Genomic DNA, 16158 nt, shown 5'->3' on the forward strand with positions numbered 1-16158 from the left:
CTTGTTTTTAAGAGGTAAACTGTTCCACTCATGACCCAGAACAACTAAAGTTTAACACAAATGACTGCCATGGATTGTCTACTTTCAGTGTACATTTTGGCACAATTATAAGGAATAAGGGAAACATATTTCTGAGGATAATTTCACACCTTAAGAATCAATCTGTTGTTGTGCCAGCCCATTAGTTTATGCTTTGGGTTCAAACAATATTTAACTAGAAAAGGAAAATTTTGAAGGAAAGCTGGTGTGCCCAAGTGTGGGTTTGCCTTTCCCCTGGTATAATTTGGCCTAAGAAAAGGCAGTACTTTTATTTGCTTGCTCCTATCCCTGGGAAATCATAGCTGTAACAGTATCTAAAAAGGAAATATGAGAATAGGGCATGCAATAAATTACAGCAATTAGGCTTGATCCTAAGGAACTTCCCAGCTTGGCTATCAAGGGTTTACTTCAGATCCTGCAGGGTGAAACTTCATAATCTTGCTTCAGCCAATAAGCACTTCCTTATCTGTTAATTGCATTAGTGTCAAAAGTTGAATTTTTTTAGATGATACTGTGAAAGAAGTTAACTGTTTAATTGAGATTAATTCTCCTTACACTGTTTCTTTTGAAGTCCATGATTAATTGTGACTATTTGAAGTGAATGAATCATAAGAAAAAAACAGGTAATTATTCCAGATGAGCCTCTCATGCAGAGAAGGGAGACTAAATCCCAAATGTGGGCTGGCAGCACATAAATTGCTGGCTAGAGAGAGTCAGTTTTGAACTGTGAAGCATTCTAGGCACAATACGCAAATTACTGTATGCACAAACTTGTTTTGCATTGAAGCACAGTACAAAAGTCTCAATCATTTTAAAGTGGATTAAATTGAAAACAATCTGTTCACTTAAAGAAATTATAAAATCCTTAGATTTGGATTTAAGAAGCAGCATAGGTTAACCTGATGGGCTGGCCCACAAAAATCTTCACAATGACTCAGTTCACTAAGTAGCAGCAGTTAAACAAAGTAAATAATTAAAACTGGCAAACAGTGATCTGATTGCTCTAGAATATACTCTGTTTCTCGTGATCTAAGACAAAAGATGAAGGGGCAGTTTTGGAGATCAGAATATAGCATTTAAGTCTTTATCCCATTATATTTAGAACAAGAAATATTTGTGATACCAATTTGCAAAAGCTGACTTTTAGAACACAGCTATATTCTCAGGGTCCCATTACACAAGGGATTACATGCAGATGTGGATACATATGCATGTCCATCTAGAATCTACTGCAATAACAAAGTGATATCCATACATACTTTCCAATAAATAAATGTAATATAGTGCAACAATGTGTAAATCAATGAGTCAAGAAATACTAATTTCAGAAAGTTACAGTAAGGTAACATGAGGAGAAGCAGAATACAGCAAAGGAAAAATCTGAATCAGTTTGAATGTTCAAAGAATGCTTTTTACCCATGAAATTGTTTCCAAAGAATCCTGACTAGATAGTAGAAGACAATGTTCTATAGCCAAAGATTAAGGAAATTTTCATATAAACTCATTTTACATTACCCTGTACTGATTTATCTTATACTTCTTCAAAAAGCAATGTTTCATAGTAATTGCAGAACTTGTACTGTTAGAAAGGCTTCTGATTTTACTCACAACAGATTTATACTGCAATAGCATGTGATAATATTTATGAACCACAAGGCAAAATGTTATTAGCAATATAAAAAATTACAGTGGTGTTATTAATACAAAGACATAGCTAATATTGTCTTGTTCCTCACGTTAATGAAAAGACATGGAAAATTTAATTAATATTTTTTATAAAGTGTTTATTTCCCTTGAAGGGTATATGCATTTGAAAGTTCCCCCAAATGCATGGTCTTGCTTCAATTCTAGTAAATAAAGATTGAGCCTCTACTTATAGACAGAGACACCAAGGGTGTCTATTCTTATTACGTGGTTGAATTCCACATTCCTGAAAATCTTGAGCTCTTTATAAGTATCTAAGGTCATTTATTTGGTTGGGGTTTTTGTTTGTTTGTTTTTAACACAGAACTGGGAAACAAAAAGAAAATATGTAAATAAAGCAAAGTAAGTATCATTCGTTGTTTGATAAACATTTTTGTGTTCTGTGTCTGAACATCTGCCCTTTGCATATAAAGCTTATCAGTGCCCTTGGAGTGGCTGTCACAGTGACCCCATAAAGTGTGATTGACAAGAAGTTGTGCTGATACAATTAAACACTTGTTTACAAAACGTAAGTACTAAAAAGTTGGGTACAGCAGTATTTAACAAAAGGTAGAGCAAGTAATTATGTCCTCAAGAGTTATGGACAGTAAACAATAAAAGGAAGGTATTTTGAATAACCAAATTTTATATTATCAAAGAATGGATATGATTTTAAAGAAACAAGCAAAAAAAGTTAGATACTGTAGCTGAATTCTGTACTGTCTCTCCCATATGACGTGATACACTGATAGCTATGCATGATCATCCAAACAATTAATTCTGTCCATACTGGGGATGAAGGGATTCCTCTGCCTAAAACTGGACTCAGTTAAGCAAAAAAACATGCCCCAAACAATACATAAACCTCTTTTATCCTGTTATACAACTCACTGATATAAACGAAAAATTCTGCATCTGGAGCAAAACAATCCTGAGCAGCAGCACAGGCCATGGACTGCCTGGCTAGGAGAAGCTTTGCAGCAAAGGGGCTGGAGGAAGTAGGGGACAACAAAGTGACCAAGACCATCTCTCTCTTTGAATTCTAGCAGGTTCTACAAGTTAAGAAAGCAGGAAAATATAATATCTGTAATTTAACTGTAGGAAGAAGAGGTACATGCATGAGTGGGATGAGAGCCCATCAGAATGGAAACGTTAGAGAGCCATTTCAGCCTATCTACTTTAATCAATGAGTTTCCCAATTACATCCTTAAAATGCATTGTGCTTACAGTGTCAGCAGGCATACGAAAATCATGTGAACACATATGAAACAAGAGGACTTACCGTCGCAGCCAGCCACATGATTTCTACATTCTTTCTCTTTTTGGCCTGGATATTTTGATGGAGATTTTCTAGCAATCCCTTTAAATCATTTTGTTCTTGAAAATGTGGTAGACCTGAAAAAAATGGTTGATGAGTAGAGAAATAATCAAGCATATAAAAATCTGCTGTGATGGGATGCATTTTTTAGGTCAAAGTATTTTGCTTTTGTTACATCTCATTTTTCTTAGAAAATGATGCTTTACTTCCTAATATAAGAAGAGAGTTAAACAACACTAAACACCACCACCACACCACACACATCCCCCCAGATTTAACAAAGGATATTTCTCAGTCTGAGGAACTTTGATTTTGAAATACAAAATAATTTCAGGTTTACTTAAAATCCAAAATTATACCTAATTGCCTTAGGTATGGCAGCTGAGCTGACATTTTATTATCACAGATGTCTAGTGGCAACTCAAGAATAAGCAATTTAATTTGCTCTTCTGTTTTGTGGGTTTGTTTTAATGTTACCTTTATCTTCATTAGTTTTGAAAATCAGCAGAAACAATCAAAATCTGCTTTTCAAATTTACTTCTTCAAGTCCCAAGCCTAAGATTTGCACTCAATTCAAAGAGTGAGGCAAGTACTAATGCAGGTCAAAATCAATTCTCCTAATGTGATCACAGCTGGAATGATCCCTCTTATCAACAGGCTTTTACCTTTTATCTGTAATGAATTCTGTAGTTTCCCCTATCCGTGATTCATAGTAAGAAGTAATTTAAATATACTCAAGAACTATTTTTAAATGTCTAAGCTGCCTTACTCATACTGCTCTGCCAAAAAGAAAAAACTGCAGAAAAAGCGCATTCAAACTAGTTTTGCAATAATCTTAATAAGGATTGTTTTATCTTTGTATTACAATTCCTGATCAGACAATTTGATAATGCAGAGCATATAAAAATACATTACAACCTGCTAGACTATTATATTTACCTTGCACCTGCTTCTTTCGAACACATAGCATACAACGAGTACTCTAAAAAGATGCTTCCAGATTATGGGAATGCATAACTAGGTAAGTATTTTATTGTTTCATAGCAGTTTTCCCTTGGTTCACAGCGTAAAATGAGTCATCTCAGAGAGATGACTTCACCACAGGTAAAGCAAGATTCTCCTAATTTATAGTATCAGCAAATAAGATGCATCTTGACTGGATGTGATTGATCACTTAAATTCTTTGTGTCATAAAGCAGCATTAAACCATCAAATCATTCTTATAGATTATAAGGGGGAAAAGCCTGGAAGTACGTAACAGACTCACAGACTTTGTGTTGAAAATGCACGTACCGCTACATGCATTATTATGCTATGGAATAAAATCTTTGTTTGCTGGATTTCTAAACCTTGCATGTATCCCTCCTCTCACACGGGACAATGATGAACTGATGTTGCTGTGGGTGTTGGGTATCAAACCAGCAACACTGAATATCACTCATGACATGAGTTTCTTCATGTTTTCAGCTGTTTGAGTTCTAAACTGTTCAATTAATCAGGTACTACTAAACAACAATCACACATTTTTTCTACCCTTACTATCATTAGCTACTCCATAAAAGCAGTACTATTTTGGTGCCTAAATCAGTGCTACATTTGGTTGGCATTTTTAGTAGGAATCTTTCTGGAAACACATTTTTATTTAGTTTTCAGTTTCCTATTAGATAATTAAAGAGATTAAGAAACAGGTGAGTGACACAGTGCATATTCATCTAAAAGAAGACAAATCAGTGTTCAGCATATAGTTACATGCAGCTGAAGACTTTTAGTCTAGCTTTCTCTGTCTTCCCAATTACTATTATTTGCAATCAAAATTACAGAGGTGAAAGAAAAACAGTAAAGGTGGTAATACTTTTATGGGAGTGGAAAATTTAATTCATTGAAATGGAATATATGAATGAAGAGCAGGCAAGAGAGGCTGCCTAAGGGTGGTGGATGCAACAGCCTGGCCAACAGGCTGTGAGTCCCTAAATTCTGTCTGGCTTTACAAGAACTGTTTTTGTAACTAAGAGCTTTCTGAGCTGGGTGAGTCCTGCACTTATTTTGCAGCAAAGATTTGGCATTACAGGAAACTATCTGGAAAGGTGTGACAAAACCATCAAGGAGCCATCAATGTTGAATGACTCTCACTTCACCACAACACCAGGGCTGCTGCCAGCTTGCATGGAGGGTTAGCTTCTTAAGAACATGAGCACAGAGGTAAGGAGACAGGAAAGGAATTGAAGTCCTCCTGCAGCTGAATGATTTGGAGAGCTTGACTTTGTTTTTCCAGGGAGCTGGTTTAAAATGCATGTTTCTCCAAGCCAAGAGTGATTCCAAGTGAGGGTCCAAGAGTGATTCCATGCAATGGCAGGGAGCTACTGGGTAAGGCAATGGAACCAGAAGGTGCTTTGTCTTTTGTAAAAATTCGGATGAAAAACAGACTCAGATCTTAGAGGCAGAGAAAAAGCAAGAAGGCAATAATAACCAGAAAAGACATGATGAATTAGATAAGCGTAGTTCTTAAAAGCCTGCACAGTCTGGAAGAAGTCCAGAAAGACTGTGTGGCTCACTAATAATCCTTCTGCAAGAAGACAGTACAAGGTTAGTTTCTGTTACTGAAAAGTGGCCAATCCTATCTGCATGCAAATTTTTGCTTTTATATAATCTGAACCATTTATGAGGTAGCAAATCTACCTTAGACCTAACCCCAGATGAGGTTAGTTTTTCAGGATGCTTTCTTGGCAGGATTCCCTTAAATTAATTACTAACTCTTGTATGAGTTTCTCTGTAGAAATCCTAGAAATCCTAGAGCCAGGGGTGGATGATGGGCATACTGCCCACTGTTTAACAACAGAACTTTCATTTCTGTCACAGTTATTAACATCTGAAAATTATCCTGAGATAAAAGATAAGTATATACACATATACAGTGACACACTAGGTATAACTCCCAGTACATACATGTAGTAGATAATTTGCAAAACTAACCAACACAAGGTATGCTGTATAAGAACAGAAGCTTTGCAAGGCATTTTAACAGGCAGTATTCACCATGAGAAGGCACATGCAAATCCTGTAGGATGACAGGCCTTTAGATTTAAAAGATTCATCCCCCCCCTTTATAAAAAGGGAAGGAACAGAGACTGAAATCCAAGCTATTTAAAACAAGGCCATAAAATTTGCATCATTTGGGAATACAGTTTAGGCATTTAGACCACTTTAATAGGATTAGATTGATACAAATGGTCTTTTCAGTGTTTGCTTTCAAGAATCAGAGTAACAGACTCGTAATATTTATGATACCAAATTTCTGTAAAATTGAAATATAGGGCCCATTCTAATGGAACCCTGTTATTCACATCAGTGACATTATGATGTGGCTCACTGCTTGCATTTGCATCTGCCAGTTTCTCAGTGGTTTGCCATACCTTAATACATTTGCAAAATACGAATGGAGGGAATGACTGAAACTGATGAAAATTCCCACCAAGTATTTCTGTACAAATATATTAGGTACAGACTGTCCTCTACTTGAAATATCAAAAGGCATATTATACTAAGATTTAAAAGAGCTGTTTGGGTCATCATTATGCTGTTTCACTCTCCCTGTAGTTTCTGCTGTGGTGTTGGGCAATCACTACTGACTTCAGCAGGGCTGTGTACAGGCCATGTTCAGAGTGTTAAACTGTATGGAACAAGTTATGGGACTGAAGCCTAAATCTAAAAGCCGCACACCAATACTGTGGTAACATTACTTTCTTAGAATCTTCTATCTATCAAACCTTTTCAAAGCCATTTGCACATTGCATTATTTTGTACTTACAATCAGGAGGCATTTTTTCTGTAAACAGCTTGTAATATTTTTTTAGAAGTTCTAAGTTTTCCTGGTTAATGTTTTCCTGCAAAGTGGTATCTCCAAACCTATAAAAAAGCACAATGAAACGATGGAAAAGAAAATCCCAAACAAATGACCAAAACTAAAACAAAGCTAAATTATCCTTCAAAATGATTTCTCTGCATGCAGAAATCATAGAACCATAGAACAGTTTGAGTTGGAAAAGACCTTAAAAATCATCCAGTTCCAACCCCCTGATACAGGCAAGGACACCGTCCACAGGACTTTATTTTTTTTATTCCCCCTCCCTTCCAGCATTGAATGTAGTAGATTTTGTCAAACATGTAGTTGCTAATCTCTCATATGCTTTGTAACTAATATTTTAATACTTCAGAATGAGGTCATTACACATGGATAATTTTTCCAAAATCATATGGACAGAGTAATCCATTTACAGACAAACATTCAATAAAGCACATATTTTTTTTTACCTTCACAAATCCTGCATAAATGCAAGGGCTCTTTGTGGGAATTTCAGATGGCACCACAGGCTGAGAACAACATCTCTTACATCTCTTACTGCTCTTGCTTAAGTGTATTCATTTCTACCAGAGCTGGACAATATTGAAGCCACACAAGATGGAAGATATTCAAGTGTCAGGTGGAAAACCTGAAGAAATATTTTCTGCTATGGTCTGAGAATATTTGCTATAAATAGTCAAACTGATTACTTCTCTGGGCCCTTTCTGACCTAACACTGCTGAGCTGTTGGTTATCTTGGTTTCTTGTATCTGAAGCCAATGACAGTACCATTTCCATGTTGTTGAGCAGTGATTTCACCATTAAGCTTTACAGAGTTATGACCTGCAGGCTAGCTGGCTTCAGTTGTCTTCATTTAAGCTTACTGTGGCACACAGACCTCAGCAGTTGCTTGACAGTGCTGCAACTGGCTCAGGAACATGTTCTGGGCTTTCTTGCAGCAGCAGAGTCTGCTGGGAACACATCCCCTAATCCTAGCTATTCTGCACTTCACAGAAAATCCAGACAACATCAGGATGCCATTATGCTTACCCATGAACTGACCATAGCCACATAGGCAAGTATCTTTATCTACAAGATCAAAATTCTTGCAACAGCCAAGTTGTAGAAAATACAGGCTAAAAAAGAAATATATAATATAAATCTCCTGGTAGCTCTGCTGTGAGATATATGAGTATAAAGACAGGAATGTCCCTTGGGCAGTTAGGACTCATCTCTAGAACAGCCTTGAAATAAAGAAAAGGGAGACAGAGAAGGAAATGGTGGAGTACAGAAAGAGAGACGTGGACAGGTAAACCTCTTCAGGACAGGTAAGTTTTCTCTACCAGGCGGAGAAAAGGGAACACAAATCAGAAGATACCAAATGTACTGTTACATCATGCAGAAGGAAATGAAACATTCAAACACGTTAAGAGGGAAAAGACTACTTCCTCAATAGCCATGGCTGCACTGTCACATAAGAATATTTCTTTTAAATCAGATACATTCTCAACTGTGCTGTACTGAAGAGATGTTTTCATCTAAATAAAACAACATTTTCTAGAAATTTATCACAAAATTTTCTTTCTAGTCTCATGTTAATTTCCCCCACAAAAATATTTTTTACCTAAAAGCATGTGCAGTGTTTCCAATCTCAAAGACAAAGGTGCAGCTTTAGGAGTTAAGCAGTATTTTGAATTAAGTCTAACGTTTACACCTGTAAGTGAATGCAGAAAAAACTGTTTCTGCATGGAATAATCCAACTTGACTTTTTTTTGAGATATATATATATATTAGTATACATATATTTATTTATAGATCTACACATATTATTTATTCATTCATGGCTTTCTTTGTCCATAATGTAAAATCCCCACTGTGAACAAGACTACCAGTCTTCCTATCACGCCACCTGCAAGCCAGACATCTTTTCACACCAACTCCTCTCTACAAGCCTCCATATATCCAGGCTGCTTCTAAATCTTGTCAAATATTTCTTCAGGGCATTTGTAATGTAATAGTCCTTCCTGCCTATCCCACCCATGTATGCTGTCATGAACTTGCTTCTTCGTTCCTGCATACTCCTCTGCTTTTGGAGAAACCTGTTGTGTCCCAGTCACAATTGTCATGACTGATTTTTTTGATGTTGTACCCTATCACCTTGGCCATGTCACTCCTCTCATAGCATCACTTTTCCCTTCTTAATGTCATCAAGTACAAGCCATTTTAATTTTCAAGAACGTTTCAAGTTCTCTAACCCACTTGACTTTTTCAACAGTAAAATGCCAGGTTTTACCATTTTATGATTCAGCCTATGTCTCTCATTTCAATTTGCTATCTAAATTTTCTCATACATCACCACTCACAATTTAGAGAAGTTCCCCACAGATATCCACAAAGATACCTGATGGCATTCCTTAGAAGACTTCCTTAAAAGACAAAAGACTACTTTTACTCTGCTGTCTACATAGAACAGGACATGAAACTCCTGCTGTGTTTAACTTCTTGCTTACTGTCCAGTTAACTTCTTTTTTCGCTATTTCACTCTATTTCCCCAGCTACACTTGCTTTTGAGTTTGTAGTGAATGCAGTCTAATGATAAATGTCTCTCAGGTGCCCTGTTAATAAAACCAGTTAAGGAAGAAAAGAAAAAGTAGCTGTTCATTATTGATGTCTGCCTTGCAGTTTTAGGACTGCACAAACTTGATAATTAAACATCATGGACAGATAACCTTCTCTTGGAAAACTAACAGGCTGCTGAAACTTTGACTTTTATTGTGCTAATTAATTAGTTTCCAGCAATCTTTTCAGAGGATTAATATTAGCACATCAGAACTATAACATTAGCCTTAACGTTTCTACAAACATAAAACTAAGCATTCCCTATTACTAACTAACACTCCTCAGCCCTGGAAAAAAGCCCTAAAAAGTTGTGAAAAATGATCTCTTTCTAGCTTATGACTTGCCCAGCATCTTCAACCCCGCTTCTAAGATAATGAGAATTTTCAATTTTCAAACTCGTATTTGAAACAAACTTCTACATCTGTGAAATAGAAATTAATTTAATATCTGTACCCAGAGGAAACTTGGCATTGGCCGTGTGAAACGCACCCCTGCATGTGGTCATATCTTCACTTGGACTTATCATTATTTTGCATGGCTTCATAGCTTGTGCTTATTTCCTTTAATACATTTTAAAATACACACCAAGCAAATGTGAGATGGTCCAGCAACAAGTAACAAAACAGATTTATTTTTAGTCCTGGGAGATACCCTATACTAGCACAGCATACTTGGATAGAAAATGAAACATGATTTTCTCTTACCTCTCTGCAAGTGTTTGCTGTTCATTGATTCCAACATTAAAGAGTACTGGATACATGCGAAGTAGCTTTCCTTCTTTAATCTCTTGTGGCAGCAACTCAAACATCTTTGCTGGAAGCTGGACCTCTATAACATAATGTTCACTAGGAAAATAAAAAGATGAATAAGGATGGGCATATCAATTAGTTTGCTTGAAATTATAGCCTTCCTAAATTATAGAGAGCATAGAGACTTATAAATCAGTCCTTCCCTTTTCCCCTTAATTGTTTCGAAGCATAAAATGTGATGATTCAGTTTGCTGGCTTTAAGAGGATAACCGAGCTATATGGAAAAAAGGCAGGTAAATATAACCACACACTCCTGATAGTGACTTCTTTACTGAAGTGAAAATAGGACTAAGGATGAAAGCAGTAAAAAATCTTCAGCTACGAAAACACAAGTGAGAACTCCTCAAATATTAAAATGCATCCTACTGAGTTACCACAACTCCCTTTTGGAAGTCATGACTTGATCCTGTAACCACTCTAAATGCAATATGAGCAAAAACCTTTCAGAAAAGCTCAAAGCAAAATTCCCATTTTCTTCAGCAGCTGGATTTTCTCCCTGGGGATAGAAAGCACCACCAGTAACAAAACTGACTCTGTGAAGATAATAACTGAAGGCTCATTACACAAACATGAATCCTATTTTAGGAGAAGAGATGTAATATAGAACAGCTGTGGTTATATGTTTGTGTTTGGTCTGATTTTATGAAAAACATGTTATTTTGGCTGCCAGTCTAAACTCTTATTATGTGGAACCCTCCAAGTTGAATTTGAGGACTGATGTCTGACCCCACAACAGAAACAACAGCATGCTGTTAACTTGAGGCTTATTAGGTTTCTTTCAATTATTAGAGCAATCAGTCTAATAAAAGAGGAACAGACTAGAAGCAAATCCATTTGTCTCTATGATCTGGCATTTTAATCATTCAAACATGGCCAACCGATAACGAAGACTGAGGCTTTCTCTCCGGCAGAGCACATCTGGTGTACCACCAAGAAGGAAGAGTATTACAGCAACAGAAGGGAAGGAAGATCTATATCCTACCTACAGAAACCAGGCCTAAAAAGTCACACAACTTCTGCATGTAAACTTCAGCTAGTAAAATTTTTTGCAGCTATTAAAAGAAATCTATCATGAAGTCACTCCAACCCTTATTTTAATCAATCACATGCTTGCTAAGAAATTAAAATACAGTCTGGATTTCCCATGTGTAGAATTTGGGAAAGAAGACTCAGAAAACCTCGAAGAAAAGAGGCAGTTTCTGCACTAGCTCTGACAGGCTTGGCAAACTGGAGGGATGAGTGGCACTATCTCAAAGCAGGTGTTCGGATACGTATTTTAGCTTAGAAGAGTTCATGGTTGCATTTGAACCTCTATCCTGTCCACATATCTGAGAGCAAAATATAATAGATCCAGTACAGACTTGTGACTGAATTGTAATTACATGCAACTAGGGCAACAGCATATGCCTTGGTTCTGCCTTGGTACAGGCTAGAACTAATGTGTAATCTCTGAGCAAATGCCAAATGCTCCCTACTGAGGGGGGTTATCAGTTTTCAATGGAGGATACATGCCTTAGAAGGGGGAAAAAAATAAGTGTGTGTGAAGAAATAGTTTCATTCCCCAGATAAGTCTATTTGGTTTGTGTTTTGTTTAATTAATTCACCTGTGTGAAAGAAATAGTGAGTTAGCAAGGATGACAGTAAAGAACTCAAATGACCTTTGTATAAAAGCATTCATTCACAGGCTGCATGAGAGCTCTCCTAGTTGCTGTCAGGTACTGCCAGGAGATTTTTCTGTGATGGAGTGCTTTCATGAGGTTGAGAAGAAATGTTGGTTTAGTCTAATTCGAAGAGCATACACTGATGAACCAAAATGCCACCAAATCCTTGCACTGCTACATTTCACACCCCCAAATCACTACAAAACTTTCGGTGTGTGAAAGAACATTAGGAAATGCTGTCCTTTAGGCATGATAAATTAACATTGGTGTCATTTGAGAGCCTCCCCTTGCCCCCTCCCTTATTTTTTTCTTCCTTTCTTTTGAAACATTTTCTAGAAGTCTCACAGATAATCCGTGGTAACTCTGAAAAAAACCCCAACGAACTCTAATAGCACAATGAAAACAACTCATTTCTGATCATGTAAGTAAAAGGCTCCCAAGCTTTCACATTGCTGCCCAGAAATGGTACTGAAGTCAGGTGGGCAAAAAAGAAAAAAATAATTCAAAGTACTGAAATCTGGAAGACTTGCTTGATCTTAATTTACCAAAGATTTTACAGGTCCTGTGCTTCTATTTAAACATTAAACACTAATACAGCAGTAAATTTTATTGCCACGTCATGTCTGTCTTTTTGTGGCTAGAATTAGTGCAGAGATACCATCTTTTTTCAGCATGAGATGAGTAAGGTAACTACCACTTTTTCCAATAGGAAGGAAATATCAGTACATAATTTTTAACATTCAACGATCTCTCAGGGCAACTGGGTGGAGAAATCCAGCACGTTTAAGAGAGTAAATAATAAATCACATCTTTCCGAAAAAATTATATAAATTTTGGCATTATACACTGTTTAAGAATATCCCTTTCTTTGATTTTATTTGCCTTATTCTCTAATATTTGCCATCATTCCATAGCAAGGCATTTATACACACCTTTGCTTTGCAACAAAAAAAACAATGCACACATGGTCAGTCACTGCATCTCAGCTGGGAAGTGTTTACCTACCTCTTCTTTTAGCTGAGTGATGACTTTTTAGATCATTCCAATGTGGCTGTAAAAGTGCTAGTCTGATAGCGGGCTTCATTGAAAACATGGTATCAAATCCTGCAGTGCCTCAAAGTTCAGATGTACAAATACTTTAATAAAATTCTTCTATAGAATGTAAGTATAATAAAATACTACAATCTAATGCTTATAATAATAAAAGAACCTGAGCACCTGAACTAAACTGCACTTTTCCTGGATGGCCAGGGTCAGCCACCCACATCAGCAGGTTAGCACACTGATAGTCAATGCCACCACTCTTTGGATTGATTTGTTTGTGTACATGGAATCTCAGTCTTAAGCGCTTCCCCAGAAAAACAATTGCAAGTGAATACTCTGACTCTGCAAGATAAGAATTTGAATTAATCTTCTGTCTTGCATTTCTAGAGTCTTTCGGCCTCATTTTATTGAGCCACACCATGTATACAAGCCAAATGATCCTACACACTAATTAGAAATAACTAAGTTTTCCACTGTCTTCTCTTTTTATGCTTGACTTCCAATGCTGTGTGATAGGAGCTGTCTCACCACAGCTCTAACAAGAATGAGGCTCCGACACATAAGCTTTTAAGATTCTAATTTTCTTTTTCCCTGATACCGATTCCATCCAGTGAACACCTGCCAGTAAGTACAGTACAGCAATCACAGGCAGTAACTCTTCTTCCTAAAGACTGACTACTCCATCAACCCAGAATGCCTCAGGCAGCTCAAAGCTCAAGTCTCTTTTCAAGCCAGGACCTCCTAGTGTGACAGTTCAGTGTACTGCAGTAATGGCAGCAAGCCAGTAAATGTAGCTGCTGGATTTTTCAAGCTTTTTGACTGCTGTAATCTGCAAAGGATGTATGTCTTCTGTTTTACGTACACATCATAATTATTCTTAATTATTCCCGATGCACTGCCTATCATACTCCGGCCATCCTGCTATTTATTTCAATCCTTTCTCAGCAGGCCCATAGAATAAGAGTGAATTATCCCAGATAATTAAGTAAATCAGTGATGAAAAGCCTCTTCAGAAGAAACACATCTTTTCTAAAAGTTGTTGCTTTTAGCTGAATTTAATTTACGGTCATCTTAAGAATAATGATACTACTAAGGAAGTGATTTCTGCAAAAGTAAAAACATTTGGAGCTTCAGACTAGAATAATACCAAAGATAAAACCCCCATTCCTCCTGTGTAACAACCTATTAACCCTCTCATAGCCATAATTCATGAAGTTTATGTCCTGATATTCAGCAGTGCTTATGCGAGATGCATAATGTACCAGTGGCTTTGCACAAGGATTTTTGAGGTTGCGTATGTCCTGTGTGGTCTTCAGCAACTAAGATAGGCTTCATTTTTCAGAAGTTACCACTAGGTTTTGGTGCCTGAGTTTTTCAGTTTTTGTCTTAAGATCATGAAGGCCTAACTCTTAGAAATGTAATTTCATTTGTCACAATGAAATACAAGTTCTGGAAACCTCAAACCCAACGTTTCTTCAGTTAGAGGCCACTTTTGTAAATACTGACCTTGTCACCTCTCTTTGAATCAGTATGAAAAACACAACAGAAACTCTGCATAACCCAGACACTGTTTTGATTAATTTGTTTTAATAATTGGAACTTTTAGCTTTTCATCAGGAAAGTAACCCAGAACCCATTTTAATGCTAGCTTTACAAATCACTACTACCTCATTATATCCCCACTCACCTCATGAAAAGTAAAACTACTGCACTTTCCATGTAATAGAATTCATCAACAAGAAAAACACTATCTGGGCCTTTCATGTGCTACAGATTAAAATACATGCCATGGGCTCCAGGAAACAAAGTTCTTACCGCCTTCCAGTTATGATAGGCAAAAAATCTTCTGATTTGGCTTCGATGACTTTAAACATTACTTTCTGCAAATCTGAAATTCCCACAGCCATGTCTTCCAGCATCCCTGCTTCTTCACCTATATAGAAAGATTACAGAGGCTCTTAACAGAGTAGATAGATCAGTCACTGAATAGGTTATAGTAAAGCAATACAGGGATTATATGTTCCAGTCTGTGCTTCTAAAAAATCACAGTCCTAGATCTACATTAAAGTAATCTACATAAAAGCAAACTGATTTTTAGAACTGCTGACAATTCTCTGTGGCCTAAATGATAACTATGAGTATTAAGTACCACTGAAAATCAGGCTGCTCTGTATGTGCATACAATAACCTCAAAAAAAGCCTCTTTTGTCTATTCTGAAAGTGTTTTTAAAGACCATCCTACTGATGGAGGACAAAGGTTTTGAGAATAACAACAAGCATCATGCAAAAGGGAGCCTGATAGCAATCTCCAAGTGAGGATCTGCAGTTGCCTGTGCATTAAAGAGCTGCACAAATGCTAAATCCCTACTTCGGTCAAAATCTCTAATTTGGGGAAGGATCCAATACATCCAGCATTTTAAAACATAAGGTAGTTTCTCCCTCCAAACGTTCTTTTTAATAAGTATCAAATGATGACATCTATAACAAGCTAGGAATTAAAGAGCTTTCAAGCTATCTTCACATCACCAATACTGGTGTGTTCAGGGCAGAGGCTGATAAGAGTCAGTAACTGTTTAAGTCTGCTGTTTGGATTAGCTTTATAAACCTGCTTAGGTCAAATGCCTATACAAATGGAGACAGGTTTTATTAAAGCCAAAAGTTCCACTAGCTGTACAGAGGAAGAAGTCTCCTGTATTTAAGATGATGTTGTTCAGCACTCTGCATGGAATAATTAGCAGCTAGTGTTCTCAGAGGAATTGAGAATAAAATGAATGAGTAATTTTTGATGCAGAATTGACAGCACAGTATCAATGACTTCAACCGTGCTATTATATGGAAGCCTACTGTCTCCTAAGGATAGTACTTGTTGATTCGTAAGCCAAATTACTGGAAGCAGAACAGAGGTTAAAATAAGAACCTCCTGGGTAAACTGGTCTGAATACATAAGAAACTTTGTCCAAGAACAATACTTACTATATGTACTAAGGAGTCCTTCATATTGCACAAGCAATCCAACAGTATGAAGCTGCTGTAAAAATCCTTGATCATGCAAACCTGTGTGCAGTTTGATTATAAACCCACAGACCAATCCAGCGAGCTATAAAGACAGTGAAACCATATGAAATCAACAGATGTACTGTTATAGCA

The 16158-nt window shown here is 36.8% G+C and overlaps 1 protein-coding gene across 11 annotated transcripts in view; it reads right to left on the reverse strand.

Moving 5' to 3' along the window:
• Positions 1–16158, reverse strand: part of INPP4B (inositol polyphosphate-4-phosphatase type II B) — a 313515-nt gene that overhangs the window by 32433 nt on the left and 264924 nt on the right. For all 11 annotated transcript variants that reach the window (XM_062637265.1, XM_062637263.1, XM_062637270.1 and 8 more), the window contains 5 exons: positions 15985–16108; positions 14827–14944; positions 10202–10342; positions 6846–6943; positions 3005–3117 (listed from right to left, as the gene is read on the reverse strand). In XM_062637265.1, coding sequence (XP_062493249.1) covers positions 3005–3117; positions 6846–6943; positions 10202–10342; positions 14827–14944; positions 15985–16108 — 594 coding nt within the window. The remainder of the gene's footprint in view (positions 1–3004; positions 3118–6845; positions 6944–10201; positions 10343–14826; positions 14945–15984; positions 16109–16158) is intronic.

Source organism: Pezoporus occidentalis, unplaced genomic scaffold (assembly GCF_034315485.1).
Source record: "Pezoporus occidentalis ecotype Australia unplaced genomic scaffold, CSIRO_AGI_Poc_V1 ctg51, whole genome shotgun sequence".
NCBI lineage: Eukaryota > Metazoa > Chordata > Aves > Psittaciformes > Psittacidae > Pezoporus > Pezoporus occidentalis.